At 45.9% G+C, this 20,445-nt stretch overlaps 1 protein-coding gene across 6 annotated transcripts in view; it reads left to right on the forward strand.

The window, feature by feature from the left end:
* MSRB3 (methionine sulfoxide reductase B3) overlaps window positions 1-20,445 on the forward strand; it is an 83,992-nt gene that overhangs the window by 545 nt on the left and 63,002 nt on the right. Inside the window, exons 2-3 of one of the 6 annotated variants that reach the window (XM_021385090.1) lie at window positions 14,326-14,444; window positions 17,214-17,340. The exons of 1 other annotated variant lie outside the window; for it this stretch is intronic. In XM_021385090.1, coding sequence (XP_021240765.1) covers window positions 14,436-14,444; window positions 17,214-17,340 — 136 coding nt within the window. In that variant the 5' untranslated portion in view covers window positions 14,326-14,435. Of the gene's footprint in view, window positions 1-29; window positions 1,173-3,018; window positions 3,603-14,325; window positions 14,445-17,213; window positions 17,341-20,445 lie in introns of those variants that run through there. 4 more of the 6 variants (XM_021385094.1, XM_021385092.1, XM_021385091.1 and 1 more) reach the window with 4 other exon arrangements.

A 20,445-nucleotide genomic window follows, 5' to 3' on the forward strand; every position in this document is an offset into this window, starting at 1 on the left:
GGCGGGGCGACCGCGGGGCGAGGGCACGGCCTGCTCGCTGCGCTGCGCCCGACCGCTGCCTACGGGGAGCTTCAGCGGCGCCGGGCCCGGGCTCCGGCTTCGTGTGCGCTTTCGGAACTTGCCGGCTGTCCCCCGTGTGCGCGCTGTGTTACGCTGCTGACCGACGCGGTACATGCGGGAATCGGGGGTAGTGGGGTTCTTCCCGTCCCCGATGAGCGGTGTGGCCGCGCTCCCGAAATGGAGGAGCCGGACCCGCTCCTACTGGGGCGCAGTGCCGCGTTTGGGACCCGGAGGGAATTGGTCCGGGGGGTGCTCTTCCCCCGCCGCACCGACACGAGGGCTCGCAGCGCGCTTGGCGGAGGATTCCCAGCTCTTCGCTGCGCCGCTGCATGCCTTTGCGGTTTGTCACGGTTCCCCGTCCGCCAAATTTGGTCGGTAGCGGTGCCCTTAGCGCCTGTCTCTGGAAGCAGTTTCCGTGCGCCCGTCATCCGAAGCTGACGTCCGCTCACAGCTTCCCAAAGAACCGCCGCGTCGCTGTAGGCACGGCCTCGTTTAGAACAGCGTTTCTTAATTGTCGTTTATAGAGTTTGTGTCGGGAATTAAGTAAGGTGAAGAGCTTAACCAGAGGGACTGACTCATTCCGTAATTCTCAGATGAAAGAAGATTCGGTTGGGATGGAGCTGTGCAGTGAATTCCCCAAACCACTGGGCTTGGTGGAGTTGGGCCATATGTAGCTCAGCTCCAGGCTGCGGTTGGTCGGTCATTTTCCTGTCTGACGTTTCTTGGATCTCTGTTGTACACGTTTAAGAAGACCTTCTAGGAGAAAAAAAAGAGTTCTATTTTTTCCTCCAAAAGCACAGCCCTTAAAAATAGCGCCTTTGTGTATGGGGTAACGTCACTATATTTGGTGACAAAGCCATATAAAGCAGTGGATGCTCGACAAAAATAAAATCTTTTGATGGAACGACCTTGTTGATTTTTCCAAGCAGGGCTGCTCTGCCCTCTCACTGGGGTTGGCCTGATGCACATTTTCCGCCTGCGTGTACCCTACGGATTTTTCATGGCTCTGTGCTAGGGGAAACTTGCACATGAGGAAAGCACTTGGTGTTTTGCCCTGATATTTATGAAGGCACGGGAGGATTTTGTTTGCCTGCTTGCATTCAGGCAACTTGGTAAGATGATGCCTGTTTGTGTCACTGAAAGTCTAGCCTGTTTAGTGCATGAGTAATACTAGAAAACAAAATTTCCCTTTTAGATGTATTGTTAAGGGTTCCTTTGTTACGTTGTTGGCTGTATTGTAGGGGAGAGGGGAGCAGGAGGGAGAAGGGGGCGAAGAGATCTTGCTGTTAAGGATTTAATCTTCTCAGCCGGAGGTTAAGACGTCTGCTGTCTGCGTCCACTGGCATCGCTACAAGTGCGGGACAGCCATCCAACTGTCAGCTCCGCAGGGTTGCGTCACTCAAGCGTCCTCATTACAGATCAACATCTAAGCAATGTGCATCTTCAGTCATAGGTAGAGAATAGGGTCTTTTTTCTTTCTTTCTTTCTTTCTTTCTTTTCTCCGTTGTTATCATCATCTTTTTTTCACTGAAAGCTCCAGTTTTGGCAGCACCCACGGTACTGATTTCCGCACACTGTGGAGAGTGCAGCTGATGGCGAAGCGGGATAAGCTGTAGCCTCACTGTAGCTCTGTCCAGCCCTGAACTGCTTATAGGTTTCTTCAGCCAACAGACCCCAGGAAAACTGAGCCTCACGTTTCTGGTGTATGCATGATGGTGTTTATTAGAATTAATTAATTCTGAATAAAGCAGGGCAAGGATTTTAGCTTTCCCTGAGTCACCCTGGGGGGTGATATGCTTGTTTTGGAACAGGCTCCAAGGCTGGAGGGAAATTGGGTGTCTCTTGATCTGGAGCATGTGTGTCCATACATGGATTTATTTAGAGGCAACTTTCTTTACATGAACTAGAGAGCTTTGAAACGTAAATACAAAACCAGAAAAACCTGCCAGCCTGTGGGGTGTTCATTCTGTAGTGTCTCGTAGAGCAAGAAGGGGCTGCAGGTGAACTCTCCCTTCCCTCGCTCTTACCACTTCTGTAGGACCACATTATGGTCTTCCAGATGCTTTGCTCGCCTTGCGAGGATGTTAAGTTCTCAGCAAATTACTGGATGTAGGAGTTTAAACAGAAGCACAAACCTGAACGTTCAAGTTTTCCTCTGTGGAAATCTGTGGGTATGTAACAAACTAGCAGTGTTCTAAAATAACTTTCGATCTTCCACTTAAGAAAGGGAAGGGAGCCTATGTTACAGCATCAGCTTCTGCCAGAGGGTGAAGAGTGGCATTCTGGGTTTTAGAGGGGACTTCTGCGTCCTTCACTTGCGAGGATGTGATCCTTAGGTTTTGTCTGAAAATAGGCTGCGAGAATTCTTTGGGAACTCCATTCACGATGAGGCAATTGGAAATTATAATTTATTTCCTTTGCTCCAGCCTTCTGGTTCTCATGTAACAGCTCCGTTCCAGTGGCATTATCTGACAGCCACACAATCCAGCACTGTTTCTGGGCATAAAGAGGCTTTTCTCAGCAAGGGCTTTAGGACCCGATTAGCTCAAACAATGCTAGCCCAAACCTGGCAAGGGTAGTGCTTCAACATACAGGATGCTAACACACTTCTGTTTCCACAGACATACATTGTAGCGTAGCATGTTCTGTAAGATGATTAATGGCACAAGTACTTCTTTATTTATAGACAGTGCTGAGAATGATGTTTCCAGCAAGTTTTGTATTGAAACATAATTCATCTTTTGAATGTTGCATAGACAAAGTCTGAAGATGGGACTTCTGCCGAGCTCCCTGGCTTGCGCTTTCTGTTCAGCAGCATCTGAACATGGGGATTAATGATGTCTTTGAAACACAGCAGTGTAGCAAAGCGTACATGGCGTGCTCATGTATTGTGTTGTAGGGAAGTGCTGTCATGTCCAAGAACTCTGAAGAGTGACGCCGTGTGTGGCGCTTGGAATTATGTCCCCAGGGAGCTTTGTAACTCCGTGTTCCTCCAAACAGGGACAACGCCTTTGCCTTCCACCTGATGGAAAACAAGGCCCCGCTGCCAGGAAACAACAATAGCACTGGGGAAGGGACTGCCAAATGGCATCAGTTTCACTTGGGCTGCACAATGTGAGTGGGAAAAAGAAATCAACCCAGGGCATCTCAGCAGCTTCCTGAGGAAGCGATCCATGCCTGTCGATGCCAAAAGAAAGCAGTCCAGAACATGCCCTGCCTGGATAAGCATTGTGCTGTTCTTGTTGAGCTCTGTTCCCCAGCACCTTGTTCCCGACTGTGCTGTGCCTCCAAATGCAGGCAGGGAAGGTGCGGGTGATTGGCCCTGCTGCTCTGCTGAAGGGCTCTGTGCAGCTGGTTGCCTGGGGTCGAGTTCACATGGATGTTGTTCTCAGTCCACGTGAGCCTGGCCTTAGGGCTCCCGTGTCTGCTTCCAGAGCGCGGAGCCAATATAGAGCAAGCATCGATCTGACATGAAGTTGCTGCACCTGCTCAAGTCCAGTGAGCCAGTGGTGATCCTGAGAGCAGGGCGGGCAGAGCAGCTGGTGAGGCTCGGCTCCTGTGGCTGTGGGGCTGTGGGGTGGAAGAGCTGGGGGCAAGGGTGGGCATGCTGCGGTGGGCTCAGGAAGGGCAGAAGGGTCAAGGAGAGCCAGGCAGCCCTGTGACATTAGGGTCTGAAATGCATAGCAGAAACTTCCCAGATAAAGGGATTTGGGGGTTTTTGTAGTTTTATCTTCTCTGCTTTCTAAAGGCTGCAGGAAAAGAAAGTCAGCACTGTTGGGCACAGAGCCTTAGTCTTTGACTGCGTGCTGTGGGAACTGTGCTTTTGGGCTGTATCCTTAGTTCCTCCTATTTTTTACAGGATTAGAATCAGTGGAAAGATACTCCATGCTGATAGCGTATCTTATTAAAACCTATTTCCATAAGAGAGATGTAAGGGACGTGCTTTGCCCTGGCTCCTGCAGGCAATTAGTGGCTGGCTGCAAAGGAAGCACCGGACGCCGCTGGTTTCCAGTCTTGCACAGAGCTTGGCACTCTGCATGCAAAAGCTCAAGGCAGCTTTGCTGCATGCTTCTGAACTTCAGAGAGGTGCTGAGCTGCACCAAGCTGTTGGAGCGGTGGTGGAACCGTGCTGGGTAGGGTTACTGCAGATACTGTGCAAGATCCTTAGACTGCCCTTAAAGTCCTTTAAAATGTGAAATGCAGAGTTGTTTAAGGGAGGGTGTTTTTTGTTGCTTTGCTGCATATGAATTAGAATAATACATTTTTATCAAAAGTATGACAATAACTATGGCAGCAGTACACACAGTGTAATAGCTTCTTGGTGTACTACTGTTTAAGAAGAAACATGGGTTTTCAGAGCGTTGTTGCACCTCCACAGTCGCTCTTGTAAATAAAGTTCTTCCCAGGTCTTTGCAGAGGTTGGATTTTCTGAACCACTGCTTTTTCCTCTTCTGAACTCTCCCCAGTTTCTTCTGTCTTATGCCCCAAACCAGCACAAGATTCCAACTGATACCTCATTGCTGCTGAGCAGAGCTGTTTCCTTCCCCAGCTCCTGCTATTAGGTATTATGCTTCTCTTTTTGATAACCTTTTTTGATGTCCTTTTCTGGGGTACCGCTGCTTGTCTTGTAGATTCCATTTTGGTTTTGTGCATCTGAGTGCTTTTGTGGTGTTTGGTTTTTTAAAGACCAAATATGTATCTTTGTACTTGGCTGTACTGAGTTCCATTTACTGATTTTTGACCGTTTTCCTCTTTCTGAGGATCATGTTGAGTTCTGCTGAGCTCTTTGGGGTGCTGTGTGCTCCTTCCAGGTTGGTGTCTGCAGTTCATGTAGGAGTGCTTGCGGGTCCCAGCAGCAGAAGTGCTGATCAGAGCTGGGCCCTTGGCAGTAAGTTAGGGTGTTCTCCCAGCCTGGCAGCCCACTGTGTTCCCAAGCTGTGGTGCCATGATGCAGAAGGAAGATGCTTTTCCAGTTTGCTTACAAAAATACTACTAGGAGCTCTATCAAAAAGTATATTATATTTGAGATCTGTTGGATGTGCTGCTTTCCTCCTGCCTGTAGAAAAGAAAGAAAGTATATGCTAGTTTGACAAGGTTAGATCTTACAAATCCATCTTGGCTGCTTATTGCTTTATTACTTTTCAATTGCCTGTTTATGGTTTTTGTTTTGTTTTGTTTTGTTTTGTTTCAAAAGCTTTTTGGATGTTGGAGATATGCTTATAGACATGCAGTTCACCAGTCGCTCTTTCTCCCTTCTTAAAAATGGATATTGTCAGCTTACCCCTGAGCTTTGGGAAGGACAAAAGCCTTTCAGAAATCCTCAGAGATGCTTGCTCTGTTCTGAATGATCATCCCAAGTTGTTTCCCAAACATTTTAGTTTAAGTTTTGTAACCTGTCAGAGGAGGAAGTGCAACCTCAGAGAAGGGCTGCAGACACACGGTAGCTTCCTAGTCCAGGAATATAGTGATTCAACATCAGCGTGCCTGACTTGGCATACGCAGTCTCCAAAGCTGTGGCAAGGAAAGAGAAGAGACACAAGTATGGGGGATAATGGACAATCAGGAATATACCTTCTGTTGATGGAGAAGTAATGCTGGGAGGAACATGATGATCACCCCAAGGTTTTAATGAGATTTTTGTAATGGACCCCTCCGGAGCAGTAGATCATGAATGGTAGTTCTATAGAGTGTTTTCGGTGATCTTTGAGGAGAAATGGGAAGTTATTACTCAGCTTTTGAGAGAGAGCCATTTCCAGCACTGTTAATGTCCTTTGAAATCCTGACTGCAGAAAGGGAAGGTTTAACCAGTCTGTCTTTTACCTTTCATCAAGACATGAAATCGCTACAGGTGAAGTCCATTGTGCCATTGAGCTGCTTAACCAGCTCTGTGACACTGCAATGGGTTAGCTATGGGGGGTTTGGGGTAGGGAGCGCTGCTTGCAGTTTTTGTGTTTCAAACTTCTGCCTGTCCTGTCTTGTTCGGCCCAAATAAGGGCTTGTTTGTGCCGTGGGCTGAGATGCCCTTGAGCTGCCTCAGCAGAGCCAACCTCAGACCTGTGAATGTGCATGGCAGTACTAGGAAAGTTTACAGCGGTCATAGCAGAAACATCCTGAAATGAAGTGCTACCGCTGTCCTGAGCACTGGGTCTTTGAGTTACCAGCGGTCAATGGGGTCAGAATTACCCACCTTCGTCTGCTCCTCTTTCTTTCTCTCTACTTGTGTCATTACTGCCTGGGGCTGGGACTTGTTCCTGCAGCATTTACCTCTGATCAAACACAGTGCAAGATGCTCACAGGAAGCTCCGTGGCTCTCAAGCAAGATCGGACCATGCAGATTCTAGCAGAAGACTAATACATATAGTTTTGGTAGCAATTGGTACTACGCAGTAAACAGTTGTGATTCTAGTATATCCCCCATTTCATCAGATAGTTTTGTTCTGGGGCCAGAAACAGAATGTCAGCGTTTGTGCGGTGTTATGTAAACTGACAAAGCTTTGTGAGGGCTGCGCTTGGACCCCGTGTGTGCTGCATGGCGTGGGGACAGAGCATCCCCCGTTCCCTCCGGGCAGCAGGCGTGCAGCTGGGACCCGTTACTGCCTTCACAGTTTAAGCTTAAAATATCTAAACTTGCTCTTCTCAACTTCTGGCATTCTGCAGGCAGAAATGAGACCCTGCAGAGGTTACGAAACTTTCTGCACGTATATGCAAGTGCTGTAAAAATAACACACTGAATAAATACAAGGGCTGCTCCCCCTGTTTTATTGTGTTGGCCCACGCTGTCAGAGGCGGATGTTGGTGGTACAGCAGTAGAGGCTGAACCTTCCCACCAATATCCATTCCGTGTTGTTGCCGTGTGACGGATGGCAGCAGAGGGGCAGGCTGACACAATGGTGTCAGACATGGAAGTGCGGATGGAGCAAAGGTGTGGCACTGAATTCCTCCATGCGGAAAACATCGCTCAGATTGACATTCATCGACACTTGCTGAATGTTTATGGAGCCCAATCAGTGAATGTGAGCAGAGTGAGGTGGTGGTGGTGTGTTTCAGCAGTGGCAATAGCAACAGTGGGGCACCTCTGCTGGTGCAGATTTTGATGAGCACAGCTCTAGTTTGTTGCTGGTGAAAATGCACAGCTAGTGGTGGCGACTATGTTGAAATATACTGTTTTGTAGCTGAGAATTTGCTCTATCAAATAGTGCTGTTGTGTTCTTTGTATCTGTTGTCATTTCTATGGAAATGAATAGGAGGTATTACTTTTGGAACAGTATCTGACTTGTGACCAACAGCTGTATCTTTTTAAAACCTCCAAGTGGACACAAAGTTGGTACATCTGTTGCCACTCATTTTGCTCCCGGGTACTGAAGTCCTGTGTGCCTAGAGTGGGGCCGTGCCGCGGGGAGCTTCTGCGGGGGCAGGGAAGCACTCAGGCATGGCTGCTTCACTCTGGGGTTTCTTGTGTTGTGTGAGACGGCAGGGTCAAGGGGAGAGGAAATGATGCATAGGGTTTTAATGGCAGTGCTCCCTTTTTGTGGAGCAGGACTCCAAGTAGGACAGCAGCAAGCAGCATTTTGGGGCAAGGCTTAATTAAGTCCGGGGCGGCAGGGAGGGAGCTGCGTGCCTGCGCTGGGGCCCCGTCTCTGCTGAAAGATCTGGGACAGATGTCACTTTTCAGAATGGCTTATGTAAGGAAAACGCCCAAGTTTCCCTTGTATTATTGATCCACATGGGGACTTGGAAGCCTTGAGCTTCAAGAAGCTTGAGGGGAGAAGTGAACAATCCAGGCAGACGCACCTGTGCCCTGGAAAGGAGCAGGAGACGGGGAGCAGGCTGGCTGTCACTGAGCGGGCCGGCTGCCCAGAGGTGAGTGGCGCTGGGCTGCTGTTGCTGCCAGCCCCGCTGCGGGCAGGGGTCATGCCCGGGTCCTGCATGTAACGCTGTGCTGCGGGGCGGCCGGAGCCATCTGTGATCTCCAGGTGAGCGCCTTTTGCTGGCGGCTGCAGGGGCTGTTCGTCTTTGGAATTCAGTCAGGGTTGCACTGCAAAACTGTGAGGCTTGATAAATTTTGGAAGAGGCGCCCTCACATTCTGAACATCTGAGAGAAAATGAAAGAGGAGAGAAGTAATCAAAACGAGTTTTTGAACAATACATTCAGCTAGAATTAGTATTTCTTTTGCTCGTGAACTGAAGAGAGGTTTCAGGATGCCTAGAGGTACAGAGCTTTGTGCAGCACATTCATGTAAATATATTTAACTTTTTTTAATGCTATGTTTATGCATTCTTAAACTGCCGCATGTTTAAAGAACATTAACGGTGTAAAATAAATACTCCTTCTGCCCTATTTGTTGTAGTGTCTTCTCAGAGCTTTAGTGCTCCTTACAACTAGAAGGACCTCTGTGACGAGGGGAGACCGAAGAATTCCTATTTTACTTAGAAGAATGTATTTGTGGTACGCATTGGATGTGTTTTTAATTTTATTTTTTAACTGCTTAAAGGTTCTTTGTTTTTAGGATGGTTAACGTTACTATTACAGTTTGTGAGCAATTCTTTTCCGTTCGTGCAGTGTTCAAATTCCTTCATGCTAATTTTTATAACCTATTTTTTGGATAAAAGGCCGGGGTCTTCTTGTGTATTCATAAGGCTGTTCTAATTACCATGACACAATGTCTGTGATCAAAGGTGCATTTTTAAAGGCTGCTTCTATTCTGTTGACATCTGCATAGACTTCTGTACACCGAGGCTGTTACTTGAAAGATGAATTCCTGGCGCTGTGCAAACTTAGGAAGGGAGACGGCTCCTCTCGGTGGTGAGCAGCGGTATCGCTTTCAGACACGGCTCTGTAGAAAATTTCCATGTAAGGGAGACTGCCGGGAGGGACTGGAAGCTCTGGTGGCTTTCACTCGAAGTGCTGTTCCCGGAGCTGGGATGGCAAAAAAAGAAACAGCCGACCTGAATCGGTGTGATGTGCAGTCACACCACCTAACACAGAGAGCAGGACACCGTTTTACAAAGCGGTTTCTAAGTTCTTGTTTCCCCTCCCCTCCCCTCCCCTGAGGGAGGGGAGTCCTGAGCTAAAGAGCACTTCATAACACTGTTTCAAGGTGTTATGAATTCCAAATAGTGTATCTGTTTAATCTTGAGAATGTATCTTCTTTTTTTTATTTTTCTTGTAAGAGTTATATGAAGTTGTTTCAGGAAAGTAGAACAGAAAATCCTATTGAAAGGCTTCTGTTCGCTGCTAAGAAAAAAAAGTTGTTTCACCTCATGGTAAATGATGCATGGGATTTGTCCTGAATTAAAAATAGAGAGGTGAGAAAGCCTGTTAGTTCTTCTTTGCTGTTAAGCTTGACACGGCAAGTACTGGTTGGGGGGGAGAGTGTGCCTCCCCAGAGCTGGGTGGCAGCAAAAGTAGGCACCATGCCCCCAGTGCTGGGCTGCCTCTGGGGAAAAGCTCCATGCATGGCAGTAGTCCACGACTCGGGGGGGTTACAACCTTTTTTTCTTTTAGTACTGACAAGGAATATTTCACTGGTGAGCAAAGCAAAAAGCTTTCAGGCTTAGCCAGTAGGAACTGTTAAATTAAAAGGTTATTTCCAGAACACTTGTATCTCATCCTGTGAGCACCAGAAGCAATTAATCCTTTACCAGTGCACTGGAGAGGACTGCCTGGAATGGAAAAGATTAGATAGTTTTCAAGATGTTGAAAAGATGATGATTCTCAGAAAAGACCCATTTACAAATAGTTTATGACTGCCATGGTTATAAACTCGCTGCCATACAAGGAATGTGCTGAGTGCTGGCAGGCGACCAAGGCAGGGAAACCGAAAGTGCAGCAGAGCAGAGCGATGCTATTTTAGTGCATTGGATCTGGGAGGAAGAGGAGGAGATTGGAGAAAATCCCAGCCATCTTACGTTGGCTGTCCTTCGGGAAGTATTGCCAGCCGTAGCTGTTGGGAGGCAGTGTGGCCATGGAAGGTGTGGGAACGCATGCAGGGCTCCCAGCTCTGCCTTTATCAGAACAGGTCCTCTGCCCTCCTAGGTTTCAGGGTTCCCTCTCTTCCTCCGATTCAATGCACTTTCCCCCTCTTATTTTTCTGCACGTGTGCAACATTCAAAAAAGCCTTTGCTTCGATTATCCCTTCTTGTCTCCTGCCTTCTTGTTCTGGTCCCTGGACACACCTCTGGGGCTTCTGTTACCCTGCTCACCAGCATATTACTGTCAGACTGGTTGGTTTTTCACAAGCCAGAAATGGGAGCTAGGATGTGTCCCAGTTCAGCCAACAAGGCGCATTCCTGTAAGAGGCTGGGAACTTCCCTTCTTTGGCAGGTGAAAGAAGAGAGAATGTTAGTTCCATTCAGGAATTAGATGAAAATTAAATGTAGCTCTTCATTCTCTGCACATGTAACGTTTTCCTCTTACAAATCACTTTTCTGGATGACTGTTCTAATACGAATGAAAACTCACAGACACACAAAGTCCTTACTTGGCAAGTTTTCAGACCTTTTCAGGTGTTGGAATCAGTGAGATTAAACTGGATTGTGAGCAGGGGTTTCAGAACCTGGATTATCCGGTTGAAAAGATGATCATTTTAGTCTGTACGAGGATCTAAAACTGGTTGCGGGCGTCTCATCTCTTAAGAGGCACTGTTAAAATACTGAATATTGACAGTATTGCTGGCATACGTAAATGATGCATCAATAGCGTTGGGCCATGTTTTCCCATTTCATGTGAGAGTGAGTGAGCGGGTCCGCAGGCACAGTGCTGGGAGCTGTGGGACCAGCAGGGAACCCCTCTGTGGTGCAGAGGCAGCTATTGTGCTTTGCCTTAGGGGACACTGCGTGTTCCTCTCCATCGTGAACTTCTCTGCTTCCTCTGCTAAAGACCTTTTGTGTTAGTAACGGCTGCTGGAAGGTAGCATCTGTAGATGCAGTATCCCAAAGTACGTGTTGTCCAAACTGATATGTGAAAACCGCTCGTGTGTTAAGATTGTAGGTTCCGTGTTGCAGAAGGGTGTATAACTTAGGTATAATTTCAGTTGTAAACACACTCAGTATTTCAGGGTATAAAACAAAATCCAGCGTGAGAGAATATGTAAAATCGAAGAAAGGAAAAAGGTTTTGAACTGCATTGCTTTCTAGTTGTAGTAGTAACTTCAAGTTTAAAGCTTGACATTTCCTGGTTTTTCACTCAGATATTATGGGATATGGCAGTAATGACCTCTTTTATCAGGGAGCAATGTAAACTTCCTAAAAGTAGACTGGATTGACATTTACTTTGCACATTCCAGCACAAACAGCTATGGAGAACATGCTTTAATTGAGAGTGTTAAAAGTGATGTGGGAATTCAGGCTGAATACTTCTGACTTGTGTGGCTTTAATTGAGAAGCTTGTATTTTATGAGGAGGAGGAAAAAATAAAATATACAAGCACACAAATTAAATGGTACAGTTCTTTTGCATACCTGGAAAGCTAACACAATTAGTTTCTTCTAAATTGTTTTATGCCCCTTTAGTAAGCCTCTGAGAAGGTTATATTTGTAATGATCTTTATGATGTTTTGCTGCATCTTGTTAGCTGCTAATGGTTGAAATATTTTACACTAATCAGTGAGCTTTTGCAACATGTATTAATAGCAAAGTAGGAACTTGTGGGGACACTCAGTTTGCAATATCAATTGTTGTAGAAGTGTATGAAAATGCAAATCCTAAAATCTCTCTTCAAGGATGAATTTTCAAATATTTTTTCAACTGACTTTAAAGTTTTGGTCAGGACAAGGAGGTATCTTAGCCCAGGTTGGAAGTATATGTATGGAAGGATAGTACTTTTGGCATGGAGGAAGGCATCATCCCTTCAAAGCTGAGAGGTTTGGTGAAAGATCAGAGACCTTCTGGGATCTGCAGGGGAAAGAGTACCTCTTCCCCTTTCTCCAGTAAGTGACTGGCAGTCCTCGTCCTGCTGCTGAAAAGTTTTCCTGTGCACTAGTCTCTTGCCACAGCTGGCAGCTCTGTGTTGGAGATTGGATCAGCCCCCATTAAACATCACCCTATAAACTGTTAAGCACTGCCTTGGCATGTACTGAAACATGTATTGCAAGTGGTAAACTCCCTAAAAACTATCAAGTGCAATGGAAAGTGCAGGAGAGACCAGGGGCCTTCAGCTTTTGCAGTGACTGTGTTAAAGGTAAGTGGCAAGGGGCTACACAACTGTTCAGATGCAGAAATCCATGATAGACTGAGAATTTTGCTCATGTGGTTCTCTCTGGACTGCGCTTCTTGTTCTTGCAATGCCTGGTGATTGTACACTCCTGTCTGCTGAGTCTGCCTGGCAGCAGCTTTAGTAACCAAAAGCCAAATTAGAAAAAAGGCCCAAATGTTAAGACTGGAATAAATGTATATATTAAATATTCCATTGCGTTTTATCCATGAAACATTTGCTTATAGTTTGATGTATGTCAAAACTGTATGTCCAAAGCAACTGTTTGAACTTACTGCTTGACTGGAGAAACTTAGCAAAACAAATACTTATTAAAATTAAATTGTTACTGTAACACTTGACTATAGAAATCTTACAGGCCTTTGCTTTGTCTTCTGACTTGTAGTTGTTTGGGTTTCTCCAGTATGGCAGTGTTTTTGCTTCTTTGCTTTGTCCAGTGACTCTGAAATTCCTGACATAGGAGCCTGGCTCTCTGGCGAGTGTGTAGGGATCTGTAATTGTTTCCTGTCCTCAGAGTGGGGCCAAAGACTTGGGGCTTTGGGGGGAGGGGGTGGAAATTGGGAAACAAGTCAAAGTCTCACACTATTGAGGTCTCATTATTGGTGCAAGAAAAAAAGATTGTTCCCTTAAGAATTGGTGTCCAGTTGCTTTACTGCTAATTTTTAATTTACTACTGAAGGGCTACAGCTTCACATGTTTCTTGTGAGAGCTGGGGTTCTTATGTAATTTTAGGAATTGTGAACCTGAGTTTTCAAGAGAAATGCTAAATATGGAAAAAAGTAAAACAACAGTTTTATCGGTTCCTGAGTCCCTTGATGTTTCTCTTGCAGCTCGTAAAAGCAAGATGTGATCATACCAACATTTTATCTCTCAACTTGTCCCTCTCCAAGAGAGATTTCTCTATTTGCAGGCAGAGGCTGACAAAACACAACTCCCTACATTGTTTTTTAGCAGTTATAGTTGTGTGGTTATTTTTTTAATTTTGGGTCCTAATTTGCAATTTCTTCCGAAGTTTGCAATTGAGGGTAGAGAAGCTCTTGAAAACTAACAGTACTTCGCCATCTGTCAACATTAGGACATCAGCATCCTAAAACAAAGGCTTTCTTGGCGTTGCAGTCCCACCTAATGACATGGCTACCACTAGACTGATATGACTGATATTTACAAGTTTTACAAGGTATCACTGAGCGTTGTGCCCATATCAAGAGAGCCAGGCAGACATACGCTCCCTGCTGCCTCCTTCTGTGCTTCATTAAAGGAGAAAGTGCAGGGAAGGGGCTCCAGGAGGCTTGGTCACACTGTGGAGAGACACCTGGGGACACCTGTGGAAGAGCCAGTGATGTCCTGGCTTTTGGGGGCAACCTCCATTCAGAGCTGGGACAGAACTGCAGGGATCTTAATACTTTTCCCCCCAGAAAACACAAAAGCAAAGGGAATCCCCCACCAGCATCCCCTTTCCAGGATTGTATGTTTTGCACTGGGCTCTTCACAGAGCATTCATCCCACCAGAAAAACATGTGGTGGGATGTGTAGAGATGTGCCTGCTTGGTGGGAGTGCGATACTGCAGCATTCCTTTGACTCAAACACATGATGGCTGAGGCCACTCAGCTCCAGAGTCCCCAGGGACATGCTGCCAAGTCTGTGCCAGCACAGCTGGCTTCCCTAGGGCTGGGGCTGTTGTCTTTGGCAGTGGTGTAGGGCCCTTGCTGGGCCCTGCAGAGATCCAGGTGGGCGTAACACCTGAGATTAAACACCAGCAACAATACTTCAGGGTGGTGCTTCATTCCTGTGTTTGTCAAGCTCTGTTGGTTTCTGTCTAATAGAGCTGAAATGCAAGCCCAGTTCCTAAACCTGTTGAAGCATATAGCCAAATTTGCTGAAAGAGCAGAGGAAAGGTCTTATCTGGGAAGACTACATCACTGCTGTTCTGTATCAAACTGATCTTGGTACCTGGAGAATCAACAGGCAGGACTGTAAAGCACCTTCACACCAAATGCATCAAAACTGTAATGGTTTTGCCTTTGTTCTTCTCTTTCCTAATTCTTTTCAAGCAGTTTTTAATCTTGGACCGTAAACGTCTTGCAGCAGGGGTTTTTTGTCTGTATATGCGGAACATAACACCAGGAGGTCCTAGTCCTACTTGAAACTACTGGGCACTTCTATAATGTACAGAGTAAGTAAAAATAGCAATCAAAACGTCAGTGATAAAAGAATAAAATATGTTAACTGCAATAAAATACTTTCATGAATGTTCAGTTATATTTTATTGGGCTTTCAGGGCTTATATATCCTCCAAGTCTTTGCTAATAGTTGAGACTAAATAACAACATTTTGGTGAGCACTGAAATATTTGACATTTTCAAGAGGTCAAGATCTATTTTCTAATCCTTGGCAAATTCATATAATTTCCTCTAAACTGCTTACACTTGAGGGAGTTATGATTCTGTTTACTTCTCACAAAAGGGTGGAGGACAACAGTTTTGGTCTGGAGAGGTAAATGCAGTACCACAAAGAAGCAGGTTTGGTAGGCTTGGTGGAGTATGCAGTGAGACAGAAGAACCGCAGAGCCATGATGGTGCCTTTGTGTTCCCCCTGTGCCCGTAGGCTAGGTCAGATGCCCATGCCCAGCTGGATGGGAGATGTTTCATAGATAATGTGCAAGGCTTTCCTGTGAGAAGCTGGTGGGAGAGGAGTAAGTCTGGTTACCTTTTGGCATTTTGATCTCCAGCAGAGGGGAGAATGCTCACGGTTTGAAGCGACAGGCACAGAAGGTTTCTGTGCTGCCAGGTTTGGCTGCGCTGAGCTGTCACGAAGCTGCATAGTGAGCTCTGCTGACACACAGTCCCCGCTGAAGGAGCTGGTGTTCTGTAGCCCAGCAGTGAATGCAGGGCTGTGATGCGATGTGTCAGCCTTAGGGACCAGATGTCCTTCCTGTGCTTGTGGTCAGGACTCTGCTCAGCACATGCCCACAGTCTGCTGCATGCAGCCCGCACACAGACAGGGCAGGGTGTGACTTTCAGCGCTCTGGGGCTGTTCCTCACCACCCACCTTTGCTTCCACAGCCCGGAGGCCTCATGGTGATGCCAGGCCACGGGATGGACAAATGGCCAGCACGTCTCCTTGGCCTGGGCTTTGGCATGGCCCTGCAGAGACAAGGAGCCCTGTTGGCCTGGTTTGGGTATGGGCGAACGGTGGTTCACCAGCCATGCCTCCCTTCTCAAGGCCTTTTCTTGGCGCCGACCACTAGATGGGGCCGGCCTATCTCAGTAGGAGCGGGATCGGCACAAGCCATAAATCACCCCGCCGGCGGGCTGAGGGCCCCGCTGCTGGGGCACCCCAGCTTTTGAAGGGCAAAATGCGCCTTTGTTCCCCGGCTGACCCGCGCGGTGACTTCAGCGCCGCGCTTCCAGCCGGCCTCGCCGGCACTGACACAAGCCAGATGGCCGCGGCCGGCAGGCCCGCGCTGCCGGGCAGGGTGGGAAGGTTTTATGGCCAGCTGCGGGAGCGCGGCAAGGCTGCAGCCCGGCCGGGTAATTACGCTTTCACTGCGCACTTTATTCCTGGCAGTGAAGGTCGCTGGGAAAAAAAAGTCACGTTTTTATTTGTAGTGTTCGTTACGGACAGACCTTTGATCTTTTATTAGTCGGTAGTCTGCTCTGGAGGAATTTTTTTCCTTTTTATTTTTTTTTTTTTAAACCGGTCCTGCAGTCACTCGTGAAAATGACATGTTTATTTATGTTTAATGGCTCTCTCAGGCTGTTCATTGTGCAGTACTTACCTTCCCCCTCCTCTTTGCCTCCATTTAGTAACACAAAAGTGTTTTGGTTTTGCAGCGAGTTTAGTTTGGAGAAGTCAGAGTTCAGGCATGTTAATACAAGCAGTTTTCCCTCAGATACACTCCAGAGCGATGCGGTAACATACATCACCGTGCACTACGCGTTTGCTCGCTTGGGGGTCGGAAGAGGCTGTGATCACCTTCCCCCTCCCTCAGGAAATGCCCGCCATGAAACCATGCCCAGCACGGGCCGGGCGCTGAGGCCCAAACGGAGGGGAGGCCCTCACAGGGAGCCATGCTTGTGCCTCTCTGCCTGGCCTGGGCCTGCTCTTCCAGCATCAGCGAGGGCCACGCTGCTGCCTTGTGGGGCCGGCTTGCATCCCCGTGTCACGTCCCCTGCTGCGGCCGTGCTGCCAGGCAGCTGCGTGTTCTCCCTCCCATTGCGAGGAAATGAAACAATTAGTGTTAAATCTGTCCCAAAGAAAACCTTGCGAGTGCCGTCTCTCTCTGTTTTCTATATTTAAACTGGCCAGAAGATTGTTTAAATATATCTCACGGATGGTTTACAATGCAAATTATTTCCTGCCTTTAAAACAAGAAGTCGTGGGTTTGAGATATCTGGCAAGTTTATAGCAGTAAGATGTCACGTTCCTCAGACAAGTCATCAAAAGAACAATTTTTAGTGGTGACGGGTTTCTTGCACTCACCATTCAGAAATGTGGAGTTTGTTTTTTTTAACAAAACAAAAAGGAAAATCCTGCCCATTGGCTCTGTCCCACGTTATGGGATGTTTGAAAGCAGGAGTCCTGCTATCTAGCTTGGGCCACTGGCACTGCCCCTCAGGTTGTGACCGCGCAGGTTGCTGCCCTGCGTTGCTCAGTGTTTGGGATCTTAAGCATCTGCTGTAAAGGCCCCCAATAAAGATGTCCCCTCCCTCATGTGTGGCACAGAAAGCTGCTCTGCAGAAGGCTGTGTAATATGGACTGAAACCTTAAGGGGGGGGAGCAGAAGAAACCTACCAAGAAAGGTGCATTTAGAATATGATGGTCTAGAATAAAACTGTAAGCATTGTTTTTTCTGTGAATGTATCTTAACATTTTTGATGTTTTAATTTGTTCTCATCTTTTTTTTTCTTTTTTTTTCTTTTTTTTTTTCTTCCCTACTCAGCTCTTGCCCCTGTTCTTTGCCTCTGGTTTTGTTGGTGAGGATATCACAGTGATGTCTGCATTCAACCTGCTGCATTTGGTGACAAAGAGCCAGCCAGTGGCCCTGCGAGCCTGTGGGCTTCCCTCAGGTTGAATGGGTGCTGCTTGTCGTGTCATGCGTAATGAAGGCCCGTTAGCAATGAGTGTCTCTGCTGCAGGAAACGCTGTGCTTTGGGTTGCTCTGCTTTGTTTAAATTTGCCTTGGAACCAGAAGTTTGTTTGCTTTTCTTTTAAAGACACTGGCTTGGCTGAGGGTTTCCATAGCCTAGATTTTAGGCTGCTTGGCAGTGCTGTCCAGCTTCCTTGTCCAACAAATTCTGAATTGAATTTTTTATTATTCTCCTCATTCTTGGAAAAGCAGTGGAATTAAACTGAAGATCTGTTGTGTTCAGTGCTGTCTGTAATTTTTGTTTAAAGATACTGGAATTTAGCATTGAATTGCAGCTAAATCCGCTAACAGCCTTTCCAAAATCTTTAGAAGTGCACTATGGTTGCATTGAATGTTTCCTTTTTTAAAGTTTCTATATAATTTAAGTACGTTACACTGAAAATTATGTTGATAATTATGTTTGTTATATTATAACAAAAAGTGTTCAGAATTTAAAATGTAATTCTTTTTTTTCCTCTGACAGCATATTTAGTGGCTTGACACTTCTGCAAGTAAATAAATAACTAAATGGAAACATAGAACCTAATAGTCCAGTGCAACTGCACTTCTCAAACAATGTCCAAGGCCTGCTGCTAGTTCTGCGAGGCCTGCCATAAGACCCATCCTGTATGATTTGTACCTCAAATCCAAAAGTACTTTGTATTTCACTGAAACAACAGTATTTGTAATGTCTGTCTAATAATGCCAGTGTACATGCTTATGGGAGAGAAAATAAAAGCTGTGGAGTTAATTTTGACTTACTAGGAATTTTCTTGACACTTAGATAAAAAAAAGATATGATCCTGGCTGATCAGTGTTTGAAACATCAAATAAGAACCAGCATGGGTGTGTGTACGACACTCACAACTGTTTCATAAGGGTACAGAATGTTATAAACACTTTTTTCTAGAGCTCTACTTAACAAGCATATGGAGGTGATGTTCTAAAGATTTTTTCAGTGATAAGACATCAGTTTTCAAGCTGATGGATTCTCTAAAGCTGATTACACTTTATTTGAACTAAATCTGAGTTCAATTTTTGCAGCATTTGTGTTCTGTTTTCTCCCACATGTGCACAAAACTCGCATTAACCTAGATAGGAGCTACAAACACATATTGAGGAAGAGAGAGAATAGCCCACATTGTGTCAGCCCGACCTTTGTTTCCTGTTCTATTTGCTGCTGAGCCAGATTTTAAATCCCAAAAATACAGGATAGGCAAATTTCCTTAGCCCTCTTGATGCACCTTTTGATGTGTGCTCACATGGCCAGTGCCTGCCCTAACACGGGGGCCGTGGCTGTGCTGGCTATTTTGTCCCTGCTCTGCAAAGGGGATGTCACATTGGCAAGCTGGGAACAGCATCTGCAGGAGGCTGTTCTACTGCATACCTCTTGGTGAAGCATTGTACTGGCAGTTTTGTCCAATTCTTTTTCTGCCATAATCTGGTAGTCATATTTTGGAATAAAAAATTGATAGCACTAGTATTTATTCCTGTCCATTTGCTCTGTAACTGTGCAAACATCAATGGATTGAGTTCCACCCACTGACTACTTATATATTTTAAACCAAAATTCATCTGCTAGCAGTGGAATAATATACAATCACATATCTCACATATTTTAAGAGTAATCTAAATTCCCTAGATGCTTATAAATTAATGTAGACTTGCTTTGCCTTTGGTTTGTTTTTTTGTGTGTGGTGAACTGAGGGGGTTACAAGTAAATGGTATAGCATGTATCAAATTAAGCATGGGAATGAGATCTGGAGGCAACATCTGTTTAAATGCCACAATCCACTGTGACTTTGTTTTTGAATATACAGAAAACGCCCCAAGTTCTCATGACTTTTTTCTATCGTTACGCTGTATTGGTGCTTTTCCCACTAGCCCTTTCTGTGTGAGCTGCAGCTCTGCAATGATATCACTTCAGGCCAAGGATCCTGGGAGTCTCAAATGGTGCATAGCTTGTTCTGCTTCCAACTGAATGGCAGATTTCGTATGAAGGAGACACTTGGTCTTCTGCAACCCCTGTCCACCCAGCACAAGGGAATGAAGGGCTGGCATGGGTTTCGGCCTTGAACTCAGCTACCAATCCAAAGGCTCTGGCTGATACCAGTACTGTCTTAGCTGTGAGCTGGGCTTCTCAGCGCTGTTCTGAATTCCAGACAGTTAAACATTTGCAGGACAAGGACTTCAATGTGAAAGTATGATTTCATTTCAGTGCTCTGTCTGTCCTTCATGGATCAAAATAATGCCATGTAATGTGTACTTTGTACTTAATACAAAGTCACACAGGTAGATCAGATGTAAGCTAAATGAATGACATGATGCTCAGAAGTACCTTAGAAGAGGGAGGATCTTTCTTTTCCCAGAGACACTGTTTTGCAAGCACATGCAAATTATGCTGGATTACTGGTAAACTGAATTAATCCTAGTGCCAGAGAAGCCTTTATACGTTCTCTTTCTCCATTTGTATATTAGCACCTGTAATGAGTGCACTCTTCCAAATAGCCTTTTAAAAATATTTCTTTTCTGAAGCTAGGACTAAATGTTTCAATGTGTGCAAATCCATCGCGCGGCTCGCCCTCAGCGCGTTGCACAGCCAGGCCCTAGCTCAGCAGCCCCAGTAGATGGCACCAAGCATATGCTGTTGCACACACCCTGAGCTATATGAAAAGCTTCCCGTTTAGCGGTCACTCATACATAAAGTACACCCTGAGACCTTAGGAATATTTAAAAGTATTTTAGTAAACTCATGGCCATTGGGAAAACTACATAAATCTGTGCTCATACCCAGACTGAATCATGTTGGTTCAAGATTTCATTTCCAGCAAAGTACAGCTCCATTGTATTTTTGTGTGATTTAGAGATGCTGTTTCTTGAGCCTGCCCTATTAAGGTCGAATGCTCTAAATTTCCAAAGAAATGTAGGATGCACTCAGCACCTGCCAGGATTTAGTTCACAGAAATTAAATCCTCCTTTTTTTCAATTTTTTTTTTAAAACATGCACACAAAAAAACCCAAACTTTTAATGCAAAAGCTATTTCAG

Source organism: Numida meleagris, chromosome 1 (genome assembly GCF_002078875.1).
Source record: "Numida meleagris isolate 19003 breed g44 Domestic line chromosome 1, NumMel1.0, whole genome shotgun sequence".
NCBI lineage: Eukaryota > Metazoa > Chordata > Aves > Galliformes > Numididae > Numida > Numida meleagris.